This window comes from Perca fluviatilis, chromosome 12, assembly GCF_010015445.1.
Source record: "Perca fluviatilis chromosome 12, GENO_Pfluv_1.0, whole genome shotgun sequence".
Lineage (NCBI taxonomy): Eukaryota > Metazoa > Chordata > Actinopteri > Perciformes > Percidae > Perca > Perca fluviatilis.
Window position 1 is genome coordinate 36,976,417 of NC_053123.1, and position 21,020 is coordinate 36,997,436.

The 21,020-nt window shown below is 40.8% G+C and overlaps 2 protein-coding genes and 1 long non-coding RNA gene across 5 annotated transcripts in view; 1 reads left to right on the forward strand and 2 right to left on the reverse strand.

Annotated features, from left to right (window-relative positions):
• Window positions 1-11,650, reverse strand: part of LOC120570143 — a 112,518-nt gene extending 100,868 nt beyond the window's left edge. For all 3 annotated transcript variants that reach the window (XM_039818383.1, XM_039818382.1, XM_039818384.1), the window contains exons 1-3: window positions 11,593-11,650; window positions 10,207-10,362; window positions 9,246-9,414 (exon numbers count right to left, since the gene is read on the reverse strand). In XM_039818383.1, coding sequence (XP_039674317.1) covers window positions 9,246-9,414; window positions 10,207-10,362; window positions 11,593-11,649 — 382 coding nt within the window. In that variant the 5' untranslated portion in view covers window position 11,650. The remainder of the gene's footprint in view (window positions 1-9,245; window positions 9,415-10,206; window positions 10,363-11,592) is intronic.
• LOC120570147 lies at window positions 176-7,062 on the forward strand. The gene is made up of 14 exons (XM_039818388.1): window positions 176-760; window positions 1,878-2,007; window positions 2,382-2,589; window positions 2,710-2,981; window positions 3,071-3,248; window positions 3,470-3,546; window positions 3,718-3,898; window positions 4,022-4,264; window positions 4,378-4,549; window positions 4,785-4,933; window positions 6,189-6,374; window positions 6,607-6,680; window positions 6,813-6,886; window positions 6,961-7,062. Exons 4-13 carry the CDS (start codon window positions 2,727-2,729, stop codon window positions 6,813-6,815), a joined length of 1,518 nt encoding a protein of 505 aa, XP_039674322.1. The 5' UTR covers window positions 176-760; window positions 1,878-2,007; window positions 2,382-2,589; window positions 2,710-2,726; the 3' UTR covers window positions 6,816-6,886; window positions 6,961-7,062.
• LOC120570180 lies at window positions 6,372-8,060 on the reverse strand. Its single transcript, XR_005641010.1, has 3 exons — window positions 8,016-8,060; window positions 7,681-7,835; window positions 6,372-6,504 (listed from the first exon to the last, which is right to left on the reverse strand). It is a non-coding gene; the product is annotated as an uncharacterized LOC120570180 (long non-coding RNA).
• Window positions 11,651-21,020: the final 9,370 nt, after the last annotated feature.

Genomic DNA, 21,020 nt, shown 5'->3' on the forward strand with positions numbered 1-21,020 from the left:
GATAACTCTGCAAACCCTTGGTGTTCTCTCAATGAGCTTCATGAGGTAGTCACCTGAAATGGTTTTACCTTCACAGGTGTGCTTTGTCAGGGTTCATTAGTGGAAGTTTTTCCCTTATTAATAAAAAAGCAAATTAACTAATTAACTGGTATGAATATTTCCTTAAAGGTCCCATATGGTGAAAATGGGTTTTTATGGGATTCTGTGTGTCATATAGGCTCAGTGGTGTAAACTAAAAGCTGTGAAAATGTGAAATCGCTCACTGCCGCCATTTCTCCACCCCCCACAAAACTAGACCGCCTCCCAGCTAAACGGGCCAGTTAGAATTTGATGTATTTGCTACGTAGAAACCGGGTAACCAATGGGTGTCGTGTTCCAAAATCGAGCTAGCCCCACCCCCTTTTCTAACGTTCGCTTCATGCCGCTGAGAAGAATCCGAGAAGAAGCGGGAGTCATGTCTGGAGTTAAGTCATCCCTGAAAACTGGCCATGAGAAATGCATCATTCCAGGGTGCAGAGTATCAAATACATCACTGCACTGCCTTCCAAAAGACAAAGATGTCGCTGACAAGTGGATGGATTTTATTTTTGGAAACTTGCCTCAACCTGTGCCGAGTCAGGCTTTTCGGCTATGTACTGCACATTTCTCACCGCAGTTCGTATTGAATCAGGGGCTATATGATGCTGGAGTCGTATCAAAACTATTGTTAATGAAATGATCCATTCCCACTGTTCGGCACCCTCTCCCAAGCATTGAAACGGTGAGTAAAAACTATTTTATAACGTAGATTAGCTACTAACTAGCTAACTAGCTAGCTAACTGATTTTAATTCAAATTTTTCGTTTTTCCTAATGGTTGGTTAGCTGGCTGCGTCACAGCTAGCTAACGTTGTGTGTGTGTGTGTGTGTGTGTGTGTGTGTGTGTGTGTGTGTGTGTGTGTCGTGTGGCGCGTGTGCGTGCATTATAATGTTAGCTAGTTGTCTAGCTACTCAACTAGCTAACTAGCTAACTTAGCTACAAAGCAAACAATAGTGATGTCGCCTACTATTTTAGTTTGTTTGTAATATTGTCAATCTCTGGCCAAGAGGAAACCATAGTCTGTGACTGATTATGTGAGTGTATCACATCGTCTTTTAGCAAGATGGCGGAGCGCGTATACTCAGCGAATCTGTGTTGGTGCTCTCGCCGGGTTCAAGTCCGTTTTTTAGGGGCAAAAGCCCCCCGAAGTCCCCTGGAGGCGCCAGCAGCTTTTTTTCTCCATCCAGCTGTGAGACAGGACGCGCCACGGCTCGCCATTTGCAGCGTCTCGTATACAGTATTTTCTTGGCGAGCGAATATGGCAAGAAAGTACACTGATAATCTTTTATAAACGATATAAATAAAGGATTACGTTATTGATATAAATGACCGATTCTGTCAAATGATAAAAAATGCATCCCCTGCTTGCCAACCCTTTTGATTTTCTTTTCTCTCGCCCTGCTGTCTTCCCTGATAGACACACACAAACATATATATGTAGCAGCATATGTCATTAGCTCTACATGTGATTAACCTAGCTAGTTACCTATTATTTATTATATACACCTATATCTGTATTGCATCTAACTTGTTAAATACCTTGTTATACTGCACTGTTTGCACTGCCACTGTATGGTGTTACTTGCCTCATCCAAGTGCCATTTGTCATTTATGTTATAGTAGATAGAGGACGCTACCTCGTCAAATATGTTTTTTTTTCTTGTGTTTTATTGCTGCTGGTCTCTGAGTCACCACACCTTTTGTTGTATGCCTACAATGAAAAATGAAATGTCTTATGACTAGCAATATTATCACGCTGTCTCCTTTTCATTTCCTAATATATGTGAATGTATTCTTAGGGAGCCATTAGACCTGTTTCCCAGGCCAGTACCTCCCGGAGTATTGGCTGCCAGACTGACCCCCTTCCTAAAAGATCTGTTGGAACCCAACTATCCAAGGACACTCTTAAGACTCACGTCAGAAGCAGAGGTTTGTGAAATTGAATTTTTGTAAATGTTAGTTTACCTGCAAAGTTGTTTTTTTGTTTACATTTTTGTTTATAAGCTGATAAGTCAAAAGTAATCATTTGAATGATTACTGGTAATAGTTATTCCCAAATTATATATCTATGGACCATATATACCCATTGCAGTTGAAAGAGGGGATCAAAGAGAAAACAAATATGGGAACCTTATCAGTGAGACAGTACATAATGTTGGCAGACATTTAACATTGATCTTAGAGACTGTATACATATTTCTTGTCCTATGCACTACATGATAGGTATTTATGTATCACGATAGTATTTTATGTTTGTTATTACTGCTATTTCAAATGAGCCACAGTCTACATTGTCCAAATAGCTTCTCAGACAAGTGTGGTCTGTGAGAATGTGTGGTCTCCCCCACTTCTCACCTCAACACCCTTGAAGTCCCTTCCACCCAAAAAGAGGCCGCGACTGGAACTAGAGGAGGACGACGATGAATGGGAGGCCTCCATTGAGGCTACTGACCCTAATGACTCCACTTTCATTCAAAGTGTATCAATGACAACAGAGTCATCGACTGTATCGTAAGTTCTCAAGGAAAGCTCCAATAGCTATTTATCTTTGAAGTGTCTCAATTCTGATGTGAATAATATTTCTTATGTTTTTCTGTTGTGCTTCTTTTCTTCTTTTTTCCCCTTGCACAGACAAGCGTCACCACCATATGATGTACCTAAATATATTGTATACGAAAACTGCCTCCTCGAGTTGTTTGAGTTATGTCCAGTGTGCAGCTCCATGTGTGATGTCCGGAAAACTATACGTGGGACTTTTCCTTGCTGTTGATCAGACATGCCACCGTTGTGAGTTCAACAGACAGTGGAAGAGTCAACCGTTCATTGGAAGTACACCTGCAGGGAACATTCATCTCTCTGCGGCTGTATATTTTACAGGGACATCTTTCATCCAAATGAAAAAGGTATTTAGGTGCCAATTTGTACAAAATGATTTTTTTGTTATACGCATATCAACTTGCAATTTACATTTTTTTCATTATTTTTTAAAAAGGTTTTCAACGCGTTTGGTGTGAAGAGCATGCGATACCAAGCTTTCCGGAAACATGCCAAAACCTATCTTGAACCTGCCATTGTTTGGAAATGGAAAAGGGCCCAGCAGGTTGAGCTTCAACGTTTAAGCCAGCAGAGCAAGGTCATCATTGGAGGAGATATGCGGGCAGATTCTCCAGGTCAGTAGCAGAAACGCCATCATTTTAGGTTGAAAACTAATTTCTGTTTGCATTTTCACTGTATCACCCTGTATTGTGGGACCAGAGCGCCACTACGTAGTGCTACAGCTGTTATATAGTTGCACCGTTTTCTTTTTAAACTGCCTTAATAATGCTTTACTTTATTACGTGTACTGTACTACATTGTTTTACTGCAATTTGTGTGCACTGTTGTGTTGCAGGCCATTGTGCCAAATTTGGAAGCTATACCGTGATGAATCTTGAAACCAGCACAGTCATCGATATCCAACTTGTGCAGGTGTGTATATTACCAAAGATATTTAAACCACCACTACTTAGTAGTGCAAATACAATTGCAAAGCCTCCCCAACATAGTAATCTAACATGACCTTTTATGACAGCACATTGGACTTTTGCTCCAGCTATTTCATATTGTGTCCTCTTCCCTCGATCTCATTTCTATCAACAGAGCAATGAGGTCGGAGGGAGTTACTACATGGAGAAGGAAGGTCTGAAGCGAAGCCTTGCTCTTCTGGAGGCAAGTGGTGTCACATTGGACTGCATAGTCACAGACCGCCACCTCCAGATTCAAAAATACCTGAGAGAAAAGGGCATCACACAGTACTATGACGTCTGGCATATTGATAAGGGTATGACATATTAATCTATTATGCTTTTGACACACTGTTCTGTCTGAATTTGTAATTTACTGTTAGCTCTGACATGGGATTTCAATATGACTCAGTAGTTTTTACTATATTGTTTAATCCAAGGGATGTCTAAGAACATCGACAAACTTGCCAAGGAAAAGGATTGTGAGGTGGTAAAAAAGTGGCAACAGAGTATTAGGAACCATCTCTACTGGACTGCATCATCATCCAAGACAGGCCCAGAGAAGGTGGCAAAGTGGACATCTGTCATCAATCACATCCACAACATACACACACATGAAGACCCCCTTTTTCCAAAGTGTGAGCACAGTGATGTCATAGATAAGAGGAGGTGGTTGAAGCCAGGTATACATTTATTCTTATTTTATTCCTTTGAAATATATGAATGATGGTAATATAAAACCATTACATTTGGCATCCAAAGGCATTTTCTTAACAGTTTTAAAATAATTTCGTAGGATCAAAGGCTTCCTACAGACTGGAGAAGGTCCTTACAAACAAGAGGTTCATCAAGGGTGTGGAGAAGCTAAGCCCTCACCACCAAACATCCTCTCTTGAGGCCTTCCACAGCGTTGTCATCCGCTTTGCACCAAAGAGTGTGGTGTACCCATTCATTGGGATGCTTTGCAGGTAATGCACATTATGCAAGTGATTATGCAAAGCCAGGTGTCATTATGACAGAACCACCCCTGTTAGAGTAGTTTTGCTGGCCTACTGTCTGACCAGATTATTAAAATACAAAAAGTTTTGATCTGGGCCATTTCCTCAGGTAGCTTAGCAAAGTGTGTAGACTTCTATTATTGTGCAATGTATTGAAGTAATAAAATACACACCCATTACATAATTTGCATTGTTGTTGTTGCAGACTCTATCTCTCAGCATTCCACTTCAATGAGAATGCCTACCGGCCACAGTCAACAGGTGCTCTGAGAGATCCTACCTTTAAACTGGCCTTCCCTAAAGCCAAGAAAGAGGGATACAGCCTCAAACGACGGAAAACTGAGCCGACATTCTGTAAGTAAATTATCACAACAACATGTAACATTAATTAAATTTTTTTATTTATAGTGTCAAATCATAACCGATGTTTTCTCAGGGTACGTCATGTAGAGCAGGTCTAATAAACAGAGACCCAACAATTCCCACCAAGAGCAAGCATTTGTTGCAACAGTGGCGAGGAAAACTTCCTTTTAACAGGCAGAAACCTCAGACAGAACCAGGCTCTTGGTGGGCGGCCATCTGACGCTGCCGGTTGGGGGGGGAGGGAGGGAGAGGGAGAGAGAGAGAGAGAGATGAAATTAACTACAAAATGGTAATAGGGGATGTCAGCAGGACCCCCACAATCCAAAGAAACCTGCGAGAAAGCAAGATGCTAAGTTAGTAACACGCATTGGAACAGAGATAAAAAGAAACCACAATAACAAGTTAACATTAACAACTAATGCAATAACAGAAATATTAATATTTATAGCAGTGGGTATATAGTAGTCTAATAGAATGTTAAGAACTGTAGCTATTATAGCCTGCTTCAGAATCACTCTGCGGCTGGATAAGGGTGTGAACGGCTCCTCCTTGCACTAACATCGTTGAGGTCGTCGGTCCAGCTGTAAAAACAGAGTTCCCATCAGATCACTCTCTGTGGCGTACACACTTAACCCTTGTGTTGTCAACACAAGGATTATGTACTTCCGTTTACTTTGTTGAGAATTGCTCTCTAAACAAGGGTTAATACAGCACCTTAGTTCTTGTTTGTACAGCATTTTGGTCAGCTTAAACTGTGTTTAAATGTGTTCTAGAAATAAACTTTACTTACTTACTTTACAAGAAACAGGGTTTAGAGAGCAATTCTCAACAAAGTAAACGGAAGTACATCCTTGTGTTGTCCTTCGGGTCCCAGTGACCCGAAGGACAACACAAGGGTTAAACTCGTTCATCACGTACTGACGATTACTTGTACCGTTAGCATTAGCTACTGATGCCCAGTGTATCGTAAAGCCTAGAGTGCCCTCTGCTGACTATGCTGAGCTCAGCAGGAACAACCTCACCCATTCAAACAAATGTACTCAAATGACCCTGTGACCAGACACTGATACAGATAATAAAGTAGTTTATGTTTTGAATCCTTATCTTTTGATCATTTCAAAAATTTAAAGGGGGGCTAATATTTGCGTGTCATGTAGAACACATCGTGCCACACATACATTTAGTATATTGCTATTAAACATTACATGTTAATGAATAAATAAAAAATAATTCATTCATTCTACAGGCTATGTAAATGAACTCATCGCCCTCACATTTGAGAGTGTTGTCCCTGACCCAGCACCTTTTACTGAAGAGCTGCAGAAGATCCCCATTCCAGAGGATCTTTGTGCTGAGTTCCCGGTGCCATCCATGGAAGAGGCCCTGGCAGGATTTGTGTCACGCTTCAATCCAGCACAGGTCGAAAACCAGCGTAGGTAGTGTCTGCATACTCTGTCCTTATTCGAAGGACGACGCATGAAGGGATAACAACCCTGAACCTTCGACCAAGAAACCCCCAGCACCAGCTGACAAAACTTCTGTAGGCCAAATACCTGTAACGACTAAAACAGAATAAATATAAATGACATACTTAACAGGTTACATGTTTTGATTCATGCATATAATTCTAACTGACATTTTGTTTAAACTTTTGCGGTCTTCAGCGAGGGGAGCCAGTCAGAGCTCAGGTGTACAGACAACCTCAACGACTGTAGTGCAAGAAGGAGCAGCGGCAGAGGTACAGACTCCTTGTTAACAGAAGGGCCGGTCACAATAAATACATTTTTACATTGATCCAATTAAAGGATAAAAATAATAGCAATGGGCATCAGTCCAAGTAAAACCTTTTGTGTAAACATTTTGTTTTTAGTGAGGTGAGCCAGTCTGAGCTCAGCTGGACCGACGACCTCAACGACGTTAGTGCAAGGAGGAGCAACAGCAGAGGTACAGTTAATTTAGCATGAAAATGTATCAATTAAAAATACTGTTATGATTTTGCTGTTATCTATTTCCCTCAGATGATCACATTGCCCAGCTGCACCACTTTCTGCAGGAAGTTTTTGGAGAGAGCCATTCACACCCTTATCCAGCCGCAGATGGTTTGATGTGACGTCCTACAGTTTTTTTTTTTTTTTTCTCTCTCTGCTTTCACAGGTTTTCTTTGATCATCGTTTCGCTTGCTGCAACTGTTATTATTAGACTATTTCTACTACAGTTCATATCATTATATTATACCCACTGCTTTAAATATAAATATTTCTATTGTTGCATTAGTTGTTATGTTAAGTTGCTATTGTGGTTGCTGTTCATCTGTTCCATGAATGTCTGTTACCAAGCATCTTTATTAGGATTTTGGTGGTCCTGCTGACACCCATTATTATTATAGTTCATGTCATTATTATATGCCCCCCCTCTCTCTCTCTCTCTCTGTCCCCCCAACCGGCAGCGTCAGATGGCCGCCCACCAAGAGCCTGGGTCTGTCTGAGGTTTCTGCCTGTTAAAAGGAAGTTTTCCTCGCCACTGTTGCACCAAATGCTTGCTCTTGGTGGGAATTGTTGGGTCTCTGTAAATAAAATTTAATTAAACATTTGTAAGCTTCTGCTGCCAATTGTTTCTCTGCTGTGGCCCTCACACTTCTTGGTGTTGTACAACAGGAGTTTTCTGGTTTAATTAATGTAGCATAATAGAATTAAAACAGCTGTATATAAATATTATTAACTATTTGTTGGAGCACTTACTTTTTCATTACTCTGAGTCTCAGAGGCCCATAATCAGCCCTGTAAATATTCAGTGCGTTCTGCAGTGAATAAGGGTTCAGACAGACAGGTTCCAGGCCTGGGTGGTCCACCATACACTGTGGTGGGTCAGGTAGCTCGTCACATCTTCTTCTGACCTTTATAAAATATTACATACAGTTAAATTACATGTGACAGTGATATTAACAAAAAGCAGGAAGCAAAGTAACCTGGTGATGCTGTGTCTTTGTGCTCTTTGACAACAATTGGTTTATGACATGCTTTTTAATATTTACGTGGATGCAGTGAGATAAACCAGACAATAATTGTAACGTTACCTGAGGTATCTCCCTGCAGCACACATTTTCAACCTCGGACGGCATATGTGCACCTGTAGTAACATTAAACATCAACTGAAGCATCAAACAGGAAAAAAATTTTTTTAATTCAATGAAAACAAATTGAATATATTTGGAAACAACAATTAACTTTAATACTTGATCTGGGTGTTTTCAAATATGTAATACTGACTAGAGAATGTATTTGAACATTACGACATTGCGAGGACTGAGGTAAGAACATTAAGTAGTAATTTCCTTCATATTCATAAAGTCTGATACATTTTAAGGTCCCAGGGGACCTCCATGCTGCTGACACCGCTGCCTTTTCCAGGCAACAGCGGTGCACAGAGAGCCGGGGATAACAGATGGGCGTGTGTTAGGTAACGTTATGTGCTGTGCAACGGAACATAAACACAGACACATCGCAGAAAGCATGATAATAACATGAAAACACATCATTCACTCTAAGTGGTTTCTGTGACTTTCAAATGTTTAAAAACCAAAAAGACGCCAAAATACACAGCCACCATATAACGTTAGCCTTAGCCCCGAATAGCCACATCACTGAAGACACACTTGTCTAACGTTAGCTGACTATGTCTAAAGCGTTACATACTAAAATAAAAACACAATCAACTTACCACTCTGAAACGTCCTGCTGACCTCTTCTAAAAGAAAATAATTGGTCCTCTTCGCCTGAATCCTCTGAACTTGAGTATTCAGGCTCTAACTGGTAAGGTCTTGCAGATCCCGCTGCCATGTTGGTTTATAGTAGGCTTCCAACAAAATCTGATTCCAGGCCGCCTTCTATGTAGATCTGTGCTTAGCCAATCAGAGCGTTCTATGTTTATCTGTGCTTAGCCAATCAGAGCGTTCTATGTTTATCTGTGCTTAGCCAATCAGAGCGTTCTGCTCTTTAGTTGTAGGCTGAACATTCCATCCAGCAGGTAATCCAAGCGTGTGTGAGAGGGGAGATAAAGGGCTCTCAGAAAAGTGTGGGAAAATCAACCCAACTCTTTTTTGGGTAACACTATTAAATTAGTGTTTAATAGACACATATAAACGGTACAAATATAAGTTTAAGTGTCACCATATGGGACCTTTAAATGAGAGATTCAGTTCTTGATATTTAATAAATTTGAACTTTTTAAAAATAAACCAACACAATAAAGTGCAAAAAGTAAAAAGTTTCAATACTTTATGAAGCCAAGTATATTATATTCTTACCCAGGTCACTGGCTGCCTCTCTAATTTCCTTCATCTTCTTCAGAACTGATTCTGTAATTTTGGTCGCATTAGCAGAAAGCACCCAAACCAGAACATGGACTTTGTCTTCTGGAGACGGACGAGGGTTGTAGCCTGGATCCTCATCAGAGAGAGGAGATACAGGGTTGAACTGGAACACAATTAAATAATGACATGTTAAAATTAACTGTGTTGTCAAAATGTATGAGAACACATAGAACAAAATAAACACAAATGTGTACACATCAGCTTCAGAAGGGAAACACTTCTATCTCTATCTTACTCTGCTAGTTTCAGACCAAAGCAGTTATTCTGAAGCGGCCATGTTGTGTAAGTAGTAAATGCTCTTGCACCCTCATGAGCATCTTAAAATGAGGGGGGGGTCAGGTGCATTGCCATCTTGTGGCAGCAGAATGCGATTGACCAACTAAAAAGCGCAGTATTTTCCTGAGCATTATGTACTCTACTTCTATTACTATTCTAAAAAACGCATTATTAAAACTCTAAAAGCAAGTATGATAATTTGACTACTGCTGAAGTTCTTCAGTATTTTTTGGTGGCATCTCTCAGATTCTTGGGCGTATGCCAGAGACTCTGCACACAGCACAACACCAGCCCTTATATAGTGTTTACTGTAAACATCATGATCAAGTGGGATTTAACATTCAGGATACCTGAGTAAAAGCAGATCTACATTGTTAAGAATGTCTGATACATCTGGAGTTATTTTCTTATTTTTCTCTAACAGGAAATGTGAATGTTGCTGCATGAGGTCCAATGAAGGATTCTAGCAAGAGGACATAATATGAATCAGAACTTTTGTTGTCAGTGAATATTTTACTGATAAGGTCAATATCAATATTCTTTGATCTGTCTGCAGCACTGTGAGATATGTATGGCAATGTGAGAATGAAAGTTCAATAATGAGACAGTTGTAGGCTACCTTGTATCCGTCCTTCACATGTCCTTTCAGGGCCAGTATGATGTCGTCAACACGAACTCCATCCCCTTTCTCCAGACCCATGATGTCATTGAAGACGAAAGGATAATATGTCTTTGACTTTCCTCTTCCTTCCTTTTTGATTTTATGAGTTTCATACTGTAACACAAAAAGATTAAAGGTTTATGTTAATCACAATGATGCCATATACAGACTTTGGGTCCTGCAGTGTTTATTTTGTAAAACATCCCTGGATGCATCAATATTAATCATGTTTTTATGTTTATCTCAAATTCCAGATCAGTTTGGGTAATAAATTGAGTTTTGGTGTCTTGCTCAGGGACACTTTGACATGTGGTTGATTCCCGGTGGGGGAAAACTAAATAATTTGCATATCTTACGAAATTATGACAGGTCAGTGTTATGCCTACATGAAACTTTAGCCACAAAAGCATCACTGTGACGGTCCTGACAGCATTCCTAACAGTTAAAGGAAAACTCCGGCCAATTTTTTACATTAATTTTGATCGCTATAAATATGCTAGTACAGTCGATAGAAAAAAAACGAACCGAATCGGTGCTAGTAACACGGAGCTGCTGCAGCTACATGTAGAGCTTCAACTCTCCAACTCTGCTACCGGCAGGATGTCTGAGTTGAGAACGCATCTTGTTGTCATGTAAGGGCCCTGTTCATGTTACACAGACATTTGAATTTTATTTTGTGTCTGTTAAGAGGCACAAAGGCACTCTTTAGATCATGCCCCCCAACTGCCGTTTTAGCTGGGTGGGAGCTCTTCATGTAGCTGCAGCACCCAGACCTCCTCCCTATGAGAATGTTTCTGCTCTTATCAAAAGGATCAAACTTTATTCTAAATCGTCACATACACACAGTACAATGAAGTGAAATTCTATTACTGCATTTAACCCATCCTGAGTAATATTAGGAGCAGTGGAAAGCTATACATACAGCGTCCAGGGAGCAACTTGGGGTTCAGTGTCTTGCTCAGGGACACTTTGACATGTGGCCAGAGGAGCCTGGATTTGATCCGCCAACCTCTTGGTTGAGGGGTAACCACTCAACCAACCAGAAATGTGGCCTGAGGCCCTAAATCTTTTACTTTTATTCTGCATATATGGGTGTACTTCCTTTTCCTGATAACATTTACATGTTTTATATTTCCCTGTGTGTGTTCAATAAAGTTGATCTTATCTGAATATCTTTTCAGTGCAAAGTCTACAGATTATTCAAAGGGGCAAGTTACGTAACTCAAACTAACAAATCACTGAATTAAGATAAAGTGAAGGGGAAGGTTGAAGAGAAAGTTGATAAAACAGCTGCTGCTGATTTGGAGGTTTAATAATTTACATTTAAATCTAAAGTTTTCTTACTTTTTTGGTGAAACTTTGGTCAGAGGTAGTTGCACTGGTCAAAGCAGGAATAGTCATTCTGTCTTGTAGGGTTCTGCTGTTAGGATGAAGCTGGACTTTCCACTGGTCCGCACTCAATGTTCCGCTGGTTTTATATGTTGATGTCCACTACTCCATATTCCACATACTGGAGATCCCTCTCTTTGTCTCTGTTAAAAGACATTACATTTACATTTTAGATTATTATGTATATTACATCTATCGACATGACTATTATTGATTTCGAACTGCATCCAAAATAAAAGCATTGCTATACTGGGTAAGGAATGACAACACTGTCCCTGTGTGGACAATTCTGTTGGGGGTTTCACGAAGAGTGTGTGGCTGCAGCCTGGAGACTTCCTGTCTCATGCCTGGGCGTGTCCAACGGTAAATTCAGATATTCAGAATAAGAAATCGAGAATTATTTTCTAAATAAAGTCACGGTTAAGTTAGTGAGCATGATGCAATTAAAACAACCGTGTTACATTACTGTCTATCTACTCCACATGCTTTACACTCAGCCCCTAACACATATATATATATACATCTATAACACTACACACACAACAAACACACCAACACACACACTCCCTCTCCCATTCCATCATACTGTGTGTCTGTGGCCCACATTTTGCGGAGCTGTGCCAAGCCTTGGGTGATGGTTACTGCTAAAACCAAAAAAAACAAACAAAAAAAAGCCAACAAAGAAAAAGCACCAGGAGAGCAGCAAAACAGGCAGAACAGGAGAAGAGAGCCAAAAAGAACAGCCAACACACCCCCAAACACACACACAACCCCGTGTGGCTGTTGTTCCATTTGTGTCGGGTATGTACAAACAGCAAACAGAGGCCAAGACCCCACACCAAACACACGGCTCCACTGAAGGTAACCGTACGTTATGGTCTGTTGATTGGTCCTGCAAGTGCCAGCCCGACAAGGGGCCCTCCGAGGCTCCTATGGATCCGTTCAACCAACCGTTTAACTGGCGATTATGTTCATGTTTTCCATATCATTATTTTTATTTCGTTTGACTTTTTCGTTCTAGTTAAGTTCCTTGGTTCGTCATGGTTCATAGTCCTTCCTTTTTTCCTGTACTGTCAGTGTTCTCTTTCCTTCCACTCAGTGTTCGGGGTGTTGTGTTTTAAAAACTTTCATCTTTTTTAATTTATATTATATATACACTATTTGTAAAAAGAAAAAAAAAGAGAAAAAGAAAAAAACCAACAAAACACAACAAAAAAAAACAAAACACAGACAAAAAAAAAGCCCGTGTAAGAAGAGAAAAGAAACCAACAAAAACAAAAAAAAAACAAAACACAGACAAAAAGACACAGTGCTGGGGTCAGTAAGTCACAAAATGTGTTAGTAATGTGTTCCAGGCCAGGCCCAATGTAAAACCAACACCAAAACGCCAACAAAACACCCAACACCACCCCCCAACACCAACAAACCAAACACCACCCACCCAACACCAACCCCAACAACCACCCCCCAACACCAACCCTACCAACACCAACCCACCCAAACCAACCACCCAACACCCACCCAACACAACCAACCCACCCAACAACCAACCCACCAACAACCACCCACCAACACACAAACACCAACACCAACCACCCACCACCACCACCCAAGACCAACCCACCCAACAACCAACCCACCCAACAACCACCCAACACCAACCCACCCAACAACCACCCACCCAACAACAACCACACCCAACAACCACCCACCCAACAACCAACCCACCCACAACCACCCTACCCAACAACCAACCACCCAACAACCAACCCACCAACAACCAACCCACCCAACAACCAACCCACCCAAACCACAACCCTAACCCAACAACCAACCCACCCAACAACCAACCCACCCAACACACCCACCCAACAACCAACCCCCACCAACACCAAGCCACCCAACAACCACCCAACCAAAAACCAGCCCTAACCCCCAAAAACCACCCCCCAAAAACCACCCCCCAACAACCAGCCCTACCCAACCCAACCCACCCCAACAACCAAACCCACCCAACAACCAAACCCACCCAACAACCACACCCAAACACCAACCCAACACCAACCCCTACCCAACACACCCACCAACAACCACCCACCCAACAACCAACCCCTAACAACAACCAAACCCCTACCAAAAACCACCCCCTACCCAACACACCCTACCAACAACCAACCACCAACACCAAACACCAACACAACACCCAACACCAACCCACCCAACAACCACACCCTACCCAACAACCAACCCCCCCAACAACCAACCCCAACACCAACCACCAAAAACCACCCCCAACACCACCCGACCCAACACCAACCCACCCAACAAACCTAAAAGTCCTAGGATCCATACCTTGTTCCATGACATCCATGCCGCACCACCAATCTTCCAATTTCTTCATGTCCATACCTGTCCCATGCAAACAAAAAACACAAAAAAAAAAAAAACAAACAAACAAAAAACAAAAAAAAAACAAAAAAACAAAAAAAAAAAAAAACAAAAAACAAAAAAAAAAAAACAAAAAAAAAAAAAAAAAAAAAAAAAAAAAAAAAAAAAAAAAAAAAAAAAAAAAAACATCCATGCCCTGTACCCATACATCCATACCCTGTAAAAAAAAAAACCCATGTTTCCTTTTTTTTTTTTGTGTGTGTTGTGTGTTTGTGTGTTTGTGTTTTTTGGCCTATTTAAAAAAAAAAAAAAAAAAAAACATCCATCCCTGTACCTAATATAATTATATTTTTTTTTTTTTTTTTTTTTTTTTATATTTTTTTTTATTTAATTATAATTATAATATAATTATATTTTATATAAATTATTTTTTTTTTTTATTATTTATATTATTTTATTTTTTTTTTTTTTTTTTATACATCCATACCCTGTACCCATACATCCATGCCCTGTACCCCATACATCCATACCTACCCAACTGCCAACATCCATACCTGTACATTCCGCATACATCCATACCCTGTACCCATACATCCATACCCTGTACCCATACATCCATGCCCTGGCCCCATACATCCATGCCCTGTACCCATACATCCATGCCCTGTACCCATACATCCATACCCTGTACCCATACATCCATGCCCTGTACCCATACATCCATGCCCTGTACCCATACATCCATGCCCTGTACCCATACATCCATACCCTGTACCCATACATCCATGCCCTGTACCCATACATCCATGCCCTGTACCCATACATCCATGCCCTGTACCCATACATCCATACCCTGTACCCATACATCCATGCCCTGTACCCATACATCCATGCCCTGGCCCCATTCATACATGCTTTGCGTTCTCCTTGCCCTGTCACTGCTTGTTAAGGTAAGCTAGGTTAGCCTCCTTGTGCGCGCATCTCAAATGTAGGCTACTTTCCAATTCATGGGATTTTTCCCTGTAATAAATTGTCCACATATTTTACCACCTTCCACTGCGAGGCACTTGCTTTTATCTGACACAGTAATAATCAAATAGGTCTCTGCCGCTTTCTTCTGACTTTTGGTAACGCTATGATGCCAGGTGAGGGCATGCATGGGCGAGGGGCCAATTTGACGTGGAATGTCGGAATTTCTGGGTTCCCAGTCGGAAACTATATGTCTACGGCTTAGACCAGGGGTCATCAACTACATTTTTTCAAGGGCCATTTATCACAGGCTGCACCAAATAATGAAATGTTTGTCCCATCAATGATGGATAAGGCTTTTGATGTTTGGTCTAGACAGGATGTGGTTTCACTGTTTGATCTTTATATTGATGGACGTTTCACCTCCTTTGTACAGTTGGTACAGAAATATCACATTTAAAATCACATTTCTAGGTATTTGCAGCTTTGGGTCTTTGTAGCCTTAACCCTCTGCACCCTCAGGTATTTTGACAACCTCTGGTCCGTCTAGTTTTATTTTCTAAAAAGCTTGTAAAATTTGGTCTTTCATTTTAAATAGCAGTGACACCACACATAACAAATAAATGGTAATAAAGTGAACTCACCCCCAGGGTATTTTCCTCCATGGGTCCTCCAAGTCCTCCTGCTGGAGCTGCTCCCTCCGCGACCTGACACCGGATAAGCGGACGAAGATGGATGGATGGATGGGTCCTTCAAAGCTGAAGTGGAAATTGTGTAATTATTTAGGAAATGAGCAAATATTTCAATGGACAAATCAATAATGGTTTTACTAAAAGTGTTCATAAATAAACTTAATATCTTACTGGGAGAAGGCAGCAGGTATGGCCATCCTGAAAAGAAAAATAATTTAGTAAACATGTAAAGATTCAGCGATATGAATCAGTATCTGGTTATCACTGATATGATTATTTAATGCCTACACTGACTACAGCGGCAAGGAGGCTGATTAATTTAATTAGTTAGTTATACTATTACAAAAAATTAATAAAACCCTTTTTCACTTCCCCACAGCATAGCACCCGGAAAAACTCCACTACACATATCTTCACATATGTTATATTTCTGCTGCAAATTAAAAATGTTCAGAGGTTTGGGGGAAATGGAGCTTGTTTTGTAAAAAAAAATGACATTGCTTTATCGCCACGTAATTTTTGCGTTCTGCGTGAAAGAACTCACGACAAAAACAACAGTTTGTTAAAAAATATATTGATGAATTAAAGGCACAAAAAAAATTTCCCTGGTGTGTAAAGGCCTTAATGAATGCTGTTGTTCACATTAAGTTCTTTTGATGTTTACATTTGTTGGGAACATTGTACTCATCTATAGGAACATATACTTTTTTATGTTTGTCACTTTAAAAGATAATGTATCAAGTGAAGAAAGTGTCAGTTTGTGGTAAAACTGCTTAAGCATCAGACTGTGAAGATGCGTCATTAGAAAGACTCGTCAGCCCAAAGTGTCTAAGAGACGTCTGTCTGAAGCTACGGCCATGTTGTGTCTTTTGTCATAACACAGGAAGTTGTTGTAACTTCACTTTACATCCTCCAATCTGCCTGAAACTTCACATCATCATCTGATTTACATGAAATGTTCAAGGTGTGGTCTACACATGATATACAGCAGCATGACAACAATTAGTGTATTAGTGTGTGTTCTCTCGCTCTACATATTGGACAGAAGTAGTGTTACAGGCAACATCCTGCCAGTACCCACCAACGTACTGGGAGGGGCGAAGGCCCGATCATTGCTGCTTGCAGCTTTAACCTTAATTCATAATGGAAAATTAATGTTTACATTAAATGTATATTACCTGTATCTATCAGATTGAATCGTACCGAATTTCTTCAACATTCATTTGTAACGAATAGATTCCATATTAAAATATCCCTGAAGTATTTTGTAACCTATGTATCTAGATACATATGTGCAACAGTGTCAATGTCTAACAGTATATTCACAAACTGTCAAAAACCAGGCAGAAGATGAAGCCGAGTCATAAAGGTCACAAGAAGTACTCGAGGAAGCTGGAACGCTGACACAAATTGTACAAGACAGACTTTATCGTAAGGACATTTTGTCTTTCAGAGGCTTACAGCTAGAAGGATATTGGTATCATATGAAACCTGAAGATGGAAAGAATCCGTTGGTACCAACAATGTCATGTTAGCTTGTCAGGAAATGGGCTAAAAATGCTACAAAGTTAGGCTAAGGTTTGGCCAGGAAAAAATAGTTCCATTTTCACAGGAGTCCTTTGACCTCTGACCTCCAGATATCTGAATGAAAATGGCTTTACAGATGTGGAATGCTAATTCCTCATTCACATAGATATTAATTAGCCATGTGGATTTACCGCTCCAGCGGAGAGGATGTTGTTTACGCCAGCAGGTCATTTACAAGATTTGGTTTAAATTTCAAGACTTGTGTTAAACTAAGATTAACAGACTACAAATCAACACAACACTTTGTTTTAGCTTGTTTGTAAAAACACTGGGTGTGATAGTATCTGAGTAAGTTTATGATTACAATGATGAATACATGCGCACGCATCGGACCAATACCGATCCTGGCATCGGTATCGGTGCATCCCTGATTAGAACCAACCATTTATGTATGTATAGTATGTGTGTGAGTTACCTGACATGTGAGCCACAGCTGCACTGATGTTTCCACTGGTCCTTTCTGATCCAGTTTTCTCAGAATCATCCAGGTTCAGGTCTGACAGGTCTGAAAACAGAACAAAGTGAGAAACTCTGACCCTGAGAGTCCACCAGACTTCATAACACACCAGGACAATCATTTTATCTAACATGGAAAAAACTCATTGAGATTAAAAACCTTTTTTAAGAGTGTCCTGGCAGCAGTACAGTCACACAGACACATAAAACAACAACTAATACAGCAAATATTACCCAAAGTCAACCACAATCATAACCACATCTGTCTCCAGGTCATTCAGCATGCTCCTATAAGCGACCTGTCCTGTTTCCTCCCTTTCATTCCAAACCGTGACCAACGCCAGTCTCCCTTCTCTGCAGAACGCATTAAAAAATAAATAAAAAACGTGCCATATATTGGAAAAAAATCGGTTTTTATAATCTTTAAATATGTGATATGCCTCTGAAACATTCTTTATCCGGAGAAAAAGAAAACATTTTTGTGGGAAGACGTTCATCTGGCATTTAGATAGCCGACAATCAACCTGTTAAAGGGGTGATAGAATGATTATATAGGGTATTTTACACTGTTCCTTAAGGTCTCCTAATGGGGTATGTAACATTGGTTGGGCTGAAAATTGCCCGAATGCTATTTTATTAGGCCCTGTGAATATGGCTCTATTTGGAACAAGAGCTTTTCTTCCAAATATGGTATGCTCATGAATATTCAGAATGAGCTGCGTGCTGATTGGTTTGAGCAAACTACATAGAAACACATGGGAGACTCTCATATTTCAGACACTGCAAAGTTATACATTGTTTGTCGGGCTATTTCGTTATTAAATTCACTTCTGAGACTTTTTTAAGCGAGAAATCAACTATATAAAGCTCAAATATGGGCCGCTTTACGAAAATGGATGGCTAATTGCAAATTTGGAAAGACTGTGTGTCAGAGTTCAGCGGCCGGTGCTGCCTCGCTGCCCGGCCTGCCTTCCTTCACAGACCCCGGCCTGCTATGAGCTCGATTGAGCTCCGTCACGACTGCTGCAGCCCACAGCACTCCATACCCGCGCAAAGTCATTGTCTTTGGGGTTAATGGACCAAATGCCGCTGCCTGGACAGAGCTCCAGGCCCTCCAGCTCCCCTCTTCCTGCTAAATGCCAGGTGTGTGTGAGTGAGAGCACGGTCAGTGAGCTTCTTACGCCAGCAATCTCCAGTTAATCTTTTAATGTGTGTAATTATAATGTGTTGAGTTATTTAAACAAACGATTGGGGAAATAAATGCCTCTTGTCCGTGAGTCTCATTGATAGAGCCTGCGGCTGGATGTAGCTCTATCAATGAGAGCTAGCTCCTCTTAGAATTCCTCTGGAATTCACAAATATTCATTAACTTGAAATCGGACACCGTTGTTAGCTTTATAAAACCTTTAGGGAGATTTTGTATAAGTGGCGTGACGAAATTCAAACTGTAAATATACTTTAATTATGCCGGGGTCTGTGAAGGAAGGCAGGCCGGGCGGCGAAGCAGCAACACAGGCAGCACCGAGCCTTCAGCTATCAGGCTCCTCTCCTATGGAACCAGCTCCCGATCTGGGTTCGGGGGGCAGAAACTGTCACCTCATTCAAGAATGAACTTAAAACTCTCCTATTTGATAAAGCTTATAGTTAGGGAGTGAGGAGTTGCAGTGTTCACCTAACTGGCCCACCTGCTTCTCTTCATAGTCGTTAGATTAATAATATAATAAAAGTAGAGGGAGGCAGGCCAGTACAGCCGGCATAACTAGAGTAGCTATATTTACAGTTTGAATTTTGTCCCGCCACTTATACATCATCTCTCTAAAGGTCTTAAAGCTAACAACGGCGTCCGATTTCAAGTTAATTATTTTTTGTGAAGATTAGGGGTTTCGTTATCTATAACTGTCCCTTCAATCCTAGCTATGTGTAGCTACAAATCACGGATAGTTAGCTTCATTTTTGGCGTAATTTCTGTATATTTACAGTTTGAATTTCGTCACGCCACTTATACAACATCTCCCTAAATATCTTATAAAGCTAACAACGGTGTCCGATTTCAAGTTAATGAATATTTGTGAATTCCAGAGGAATTCTAAGAGGAGGCTAGCTAGCTCTCATTGATAGAGCTCCATCCAGCAGCAGGCTCTATCAATGAGACTCACGGACAAGAGGCATTTATTTCCCCAATCGTTTGTTTAAATAACTCAACACATTATAATTACACACATTAAAAGATTAACTGGAGATTGATGGCGTAACAAGCTCACTGACCGTGCTCTCACTCACACACACCGGTCATTTAGCAGGAAGAGGGGAGCTGGAGGGCCTGGAGCTCTGTCAGAGCACCAGCGTTTGGTCCGTTAACCCCAAAAACGGTGACTTTGCGCGGGTATGGAGTGCTGTGGGCTGCCAGTCGTGACGTAGCTCCATCTATCTCACAGCAGGCCGGGGTGTGTGAAGGAAGGCAGGCCGGGCGGCGAGGCAGCTACATAGGCAGCACCGGCCGCTGAACTCAGACACACAGTCGGACAACATTTGCAATTAGCCATCCATTTTCGTAAAACGGACCATATTTGAGCTTTACATAGTTTCAGAAGTGAATTGTGTAATGGAATAGCAGAGATCTGCGCGACCTAGATTCGGAAGACTACCTGATCTCAGGTCAGTTGTGTAGCCTATGTAAATGTACTACCTGATCTCAGGTCAGTTGTGTAGCCTATGTAAATGTACTACCTGATCTCAGGTCAGTTGTGTAGCCTATGTAAATGTACTACCTGATCTCAGGTCAGTTGTGTAGCCTATGTAAATGTTCTACCTGATCTCAGGTCAGTTGTGTAGTATGTAAATGTACTACCTGATCTCAGGTCAGTTGTGTAGTATGTAAATGTACTACCTGATCTCAGCTCAGTTGTGTAGCCTATTAAATGTACTACCTGATCTCAGTCAGTTGTGTAGCCTATTAAATGTACTATGATCTCAGGTTAGTTGTGTAGCCTATGTAAATGTTCTACCTGATCTCAGTCAGTTGTGTAGTATGTAAATGTTCTACCTGATCTCAGGTCAGTTGTGTAGTATGTAAATGTACTACCTGATCTCAGGTCAGTTGTGTAGCCTATGTAAATGTACTACCTGATCTCAGGTCAGTTGTGTAGTATGTAAATGTTCTACCTGATCTCAGGTCAGTTGTGTAGTATGTAAATGTACTACCTGATCTCAGGTCAGTTGTGTAGCCTATGTAAATGTTCTACCTGATCTCAGGTCAGTTGTGTAGCCTATGTAAATGTACTACCTGATCTC

Bases quoted from the DNA above. Each gene is read 5' to 3' on its own strand.
- LOC120570147 (XM_039818388.1), top strand. From the start codon at position 2,727: ATGATGTACCTAAATATATTGTATACGAAAACTGCCTCCTCGAGTTGT. The intron at 4,265-4,377 runs GTATACATTTAT...ATAATTTCGTAG, and splicing joins GAGGAGGTGGTTGAAGCCAG to GATCAAAGGCTTCCTACAGA. The intron at 4,550-4,784 runs GTAATGCACATT...TTGTTGTTGCAG, and splicing joins TTCATTGGGATGCTTTGCAG to ACTCTATCTCTCAGCATTCC.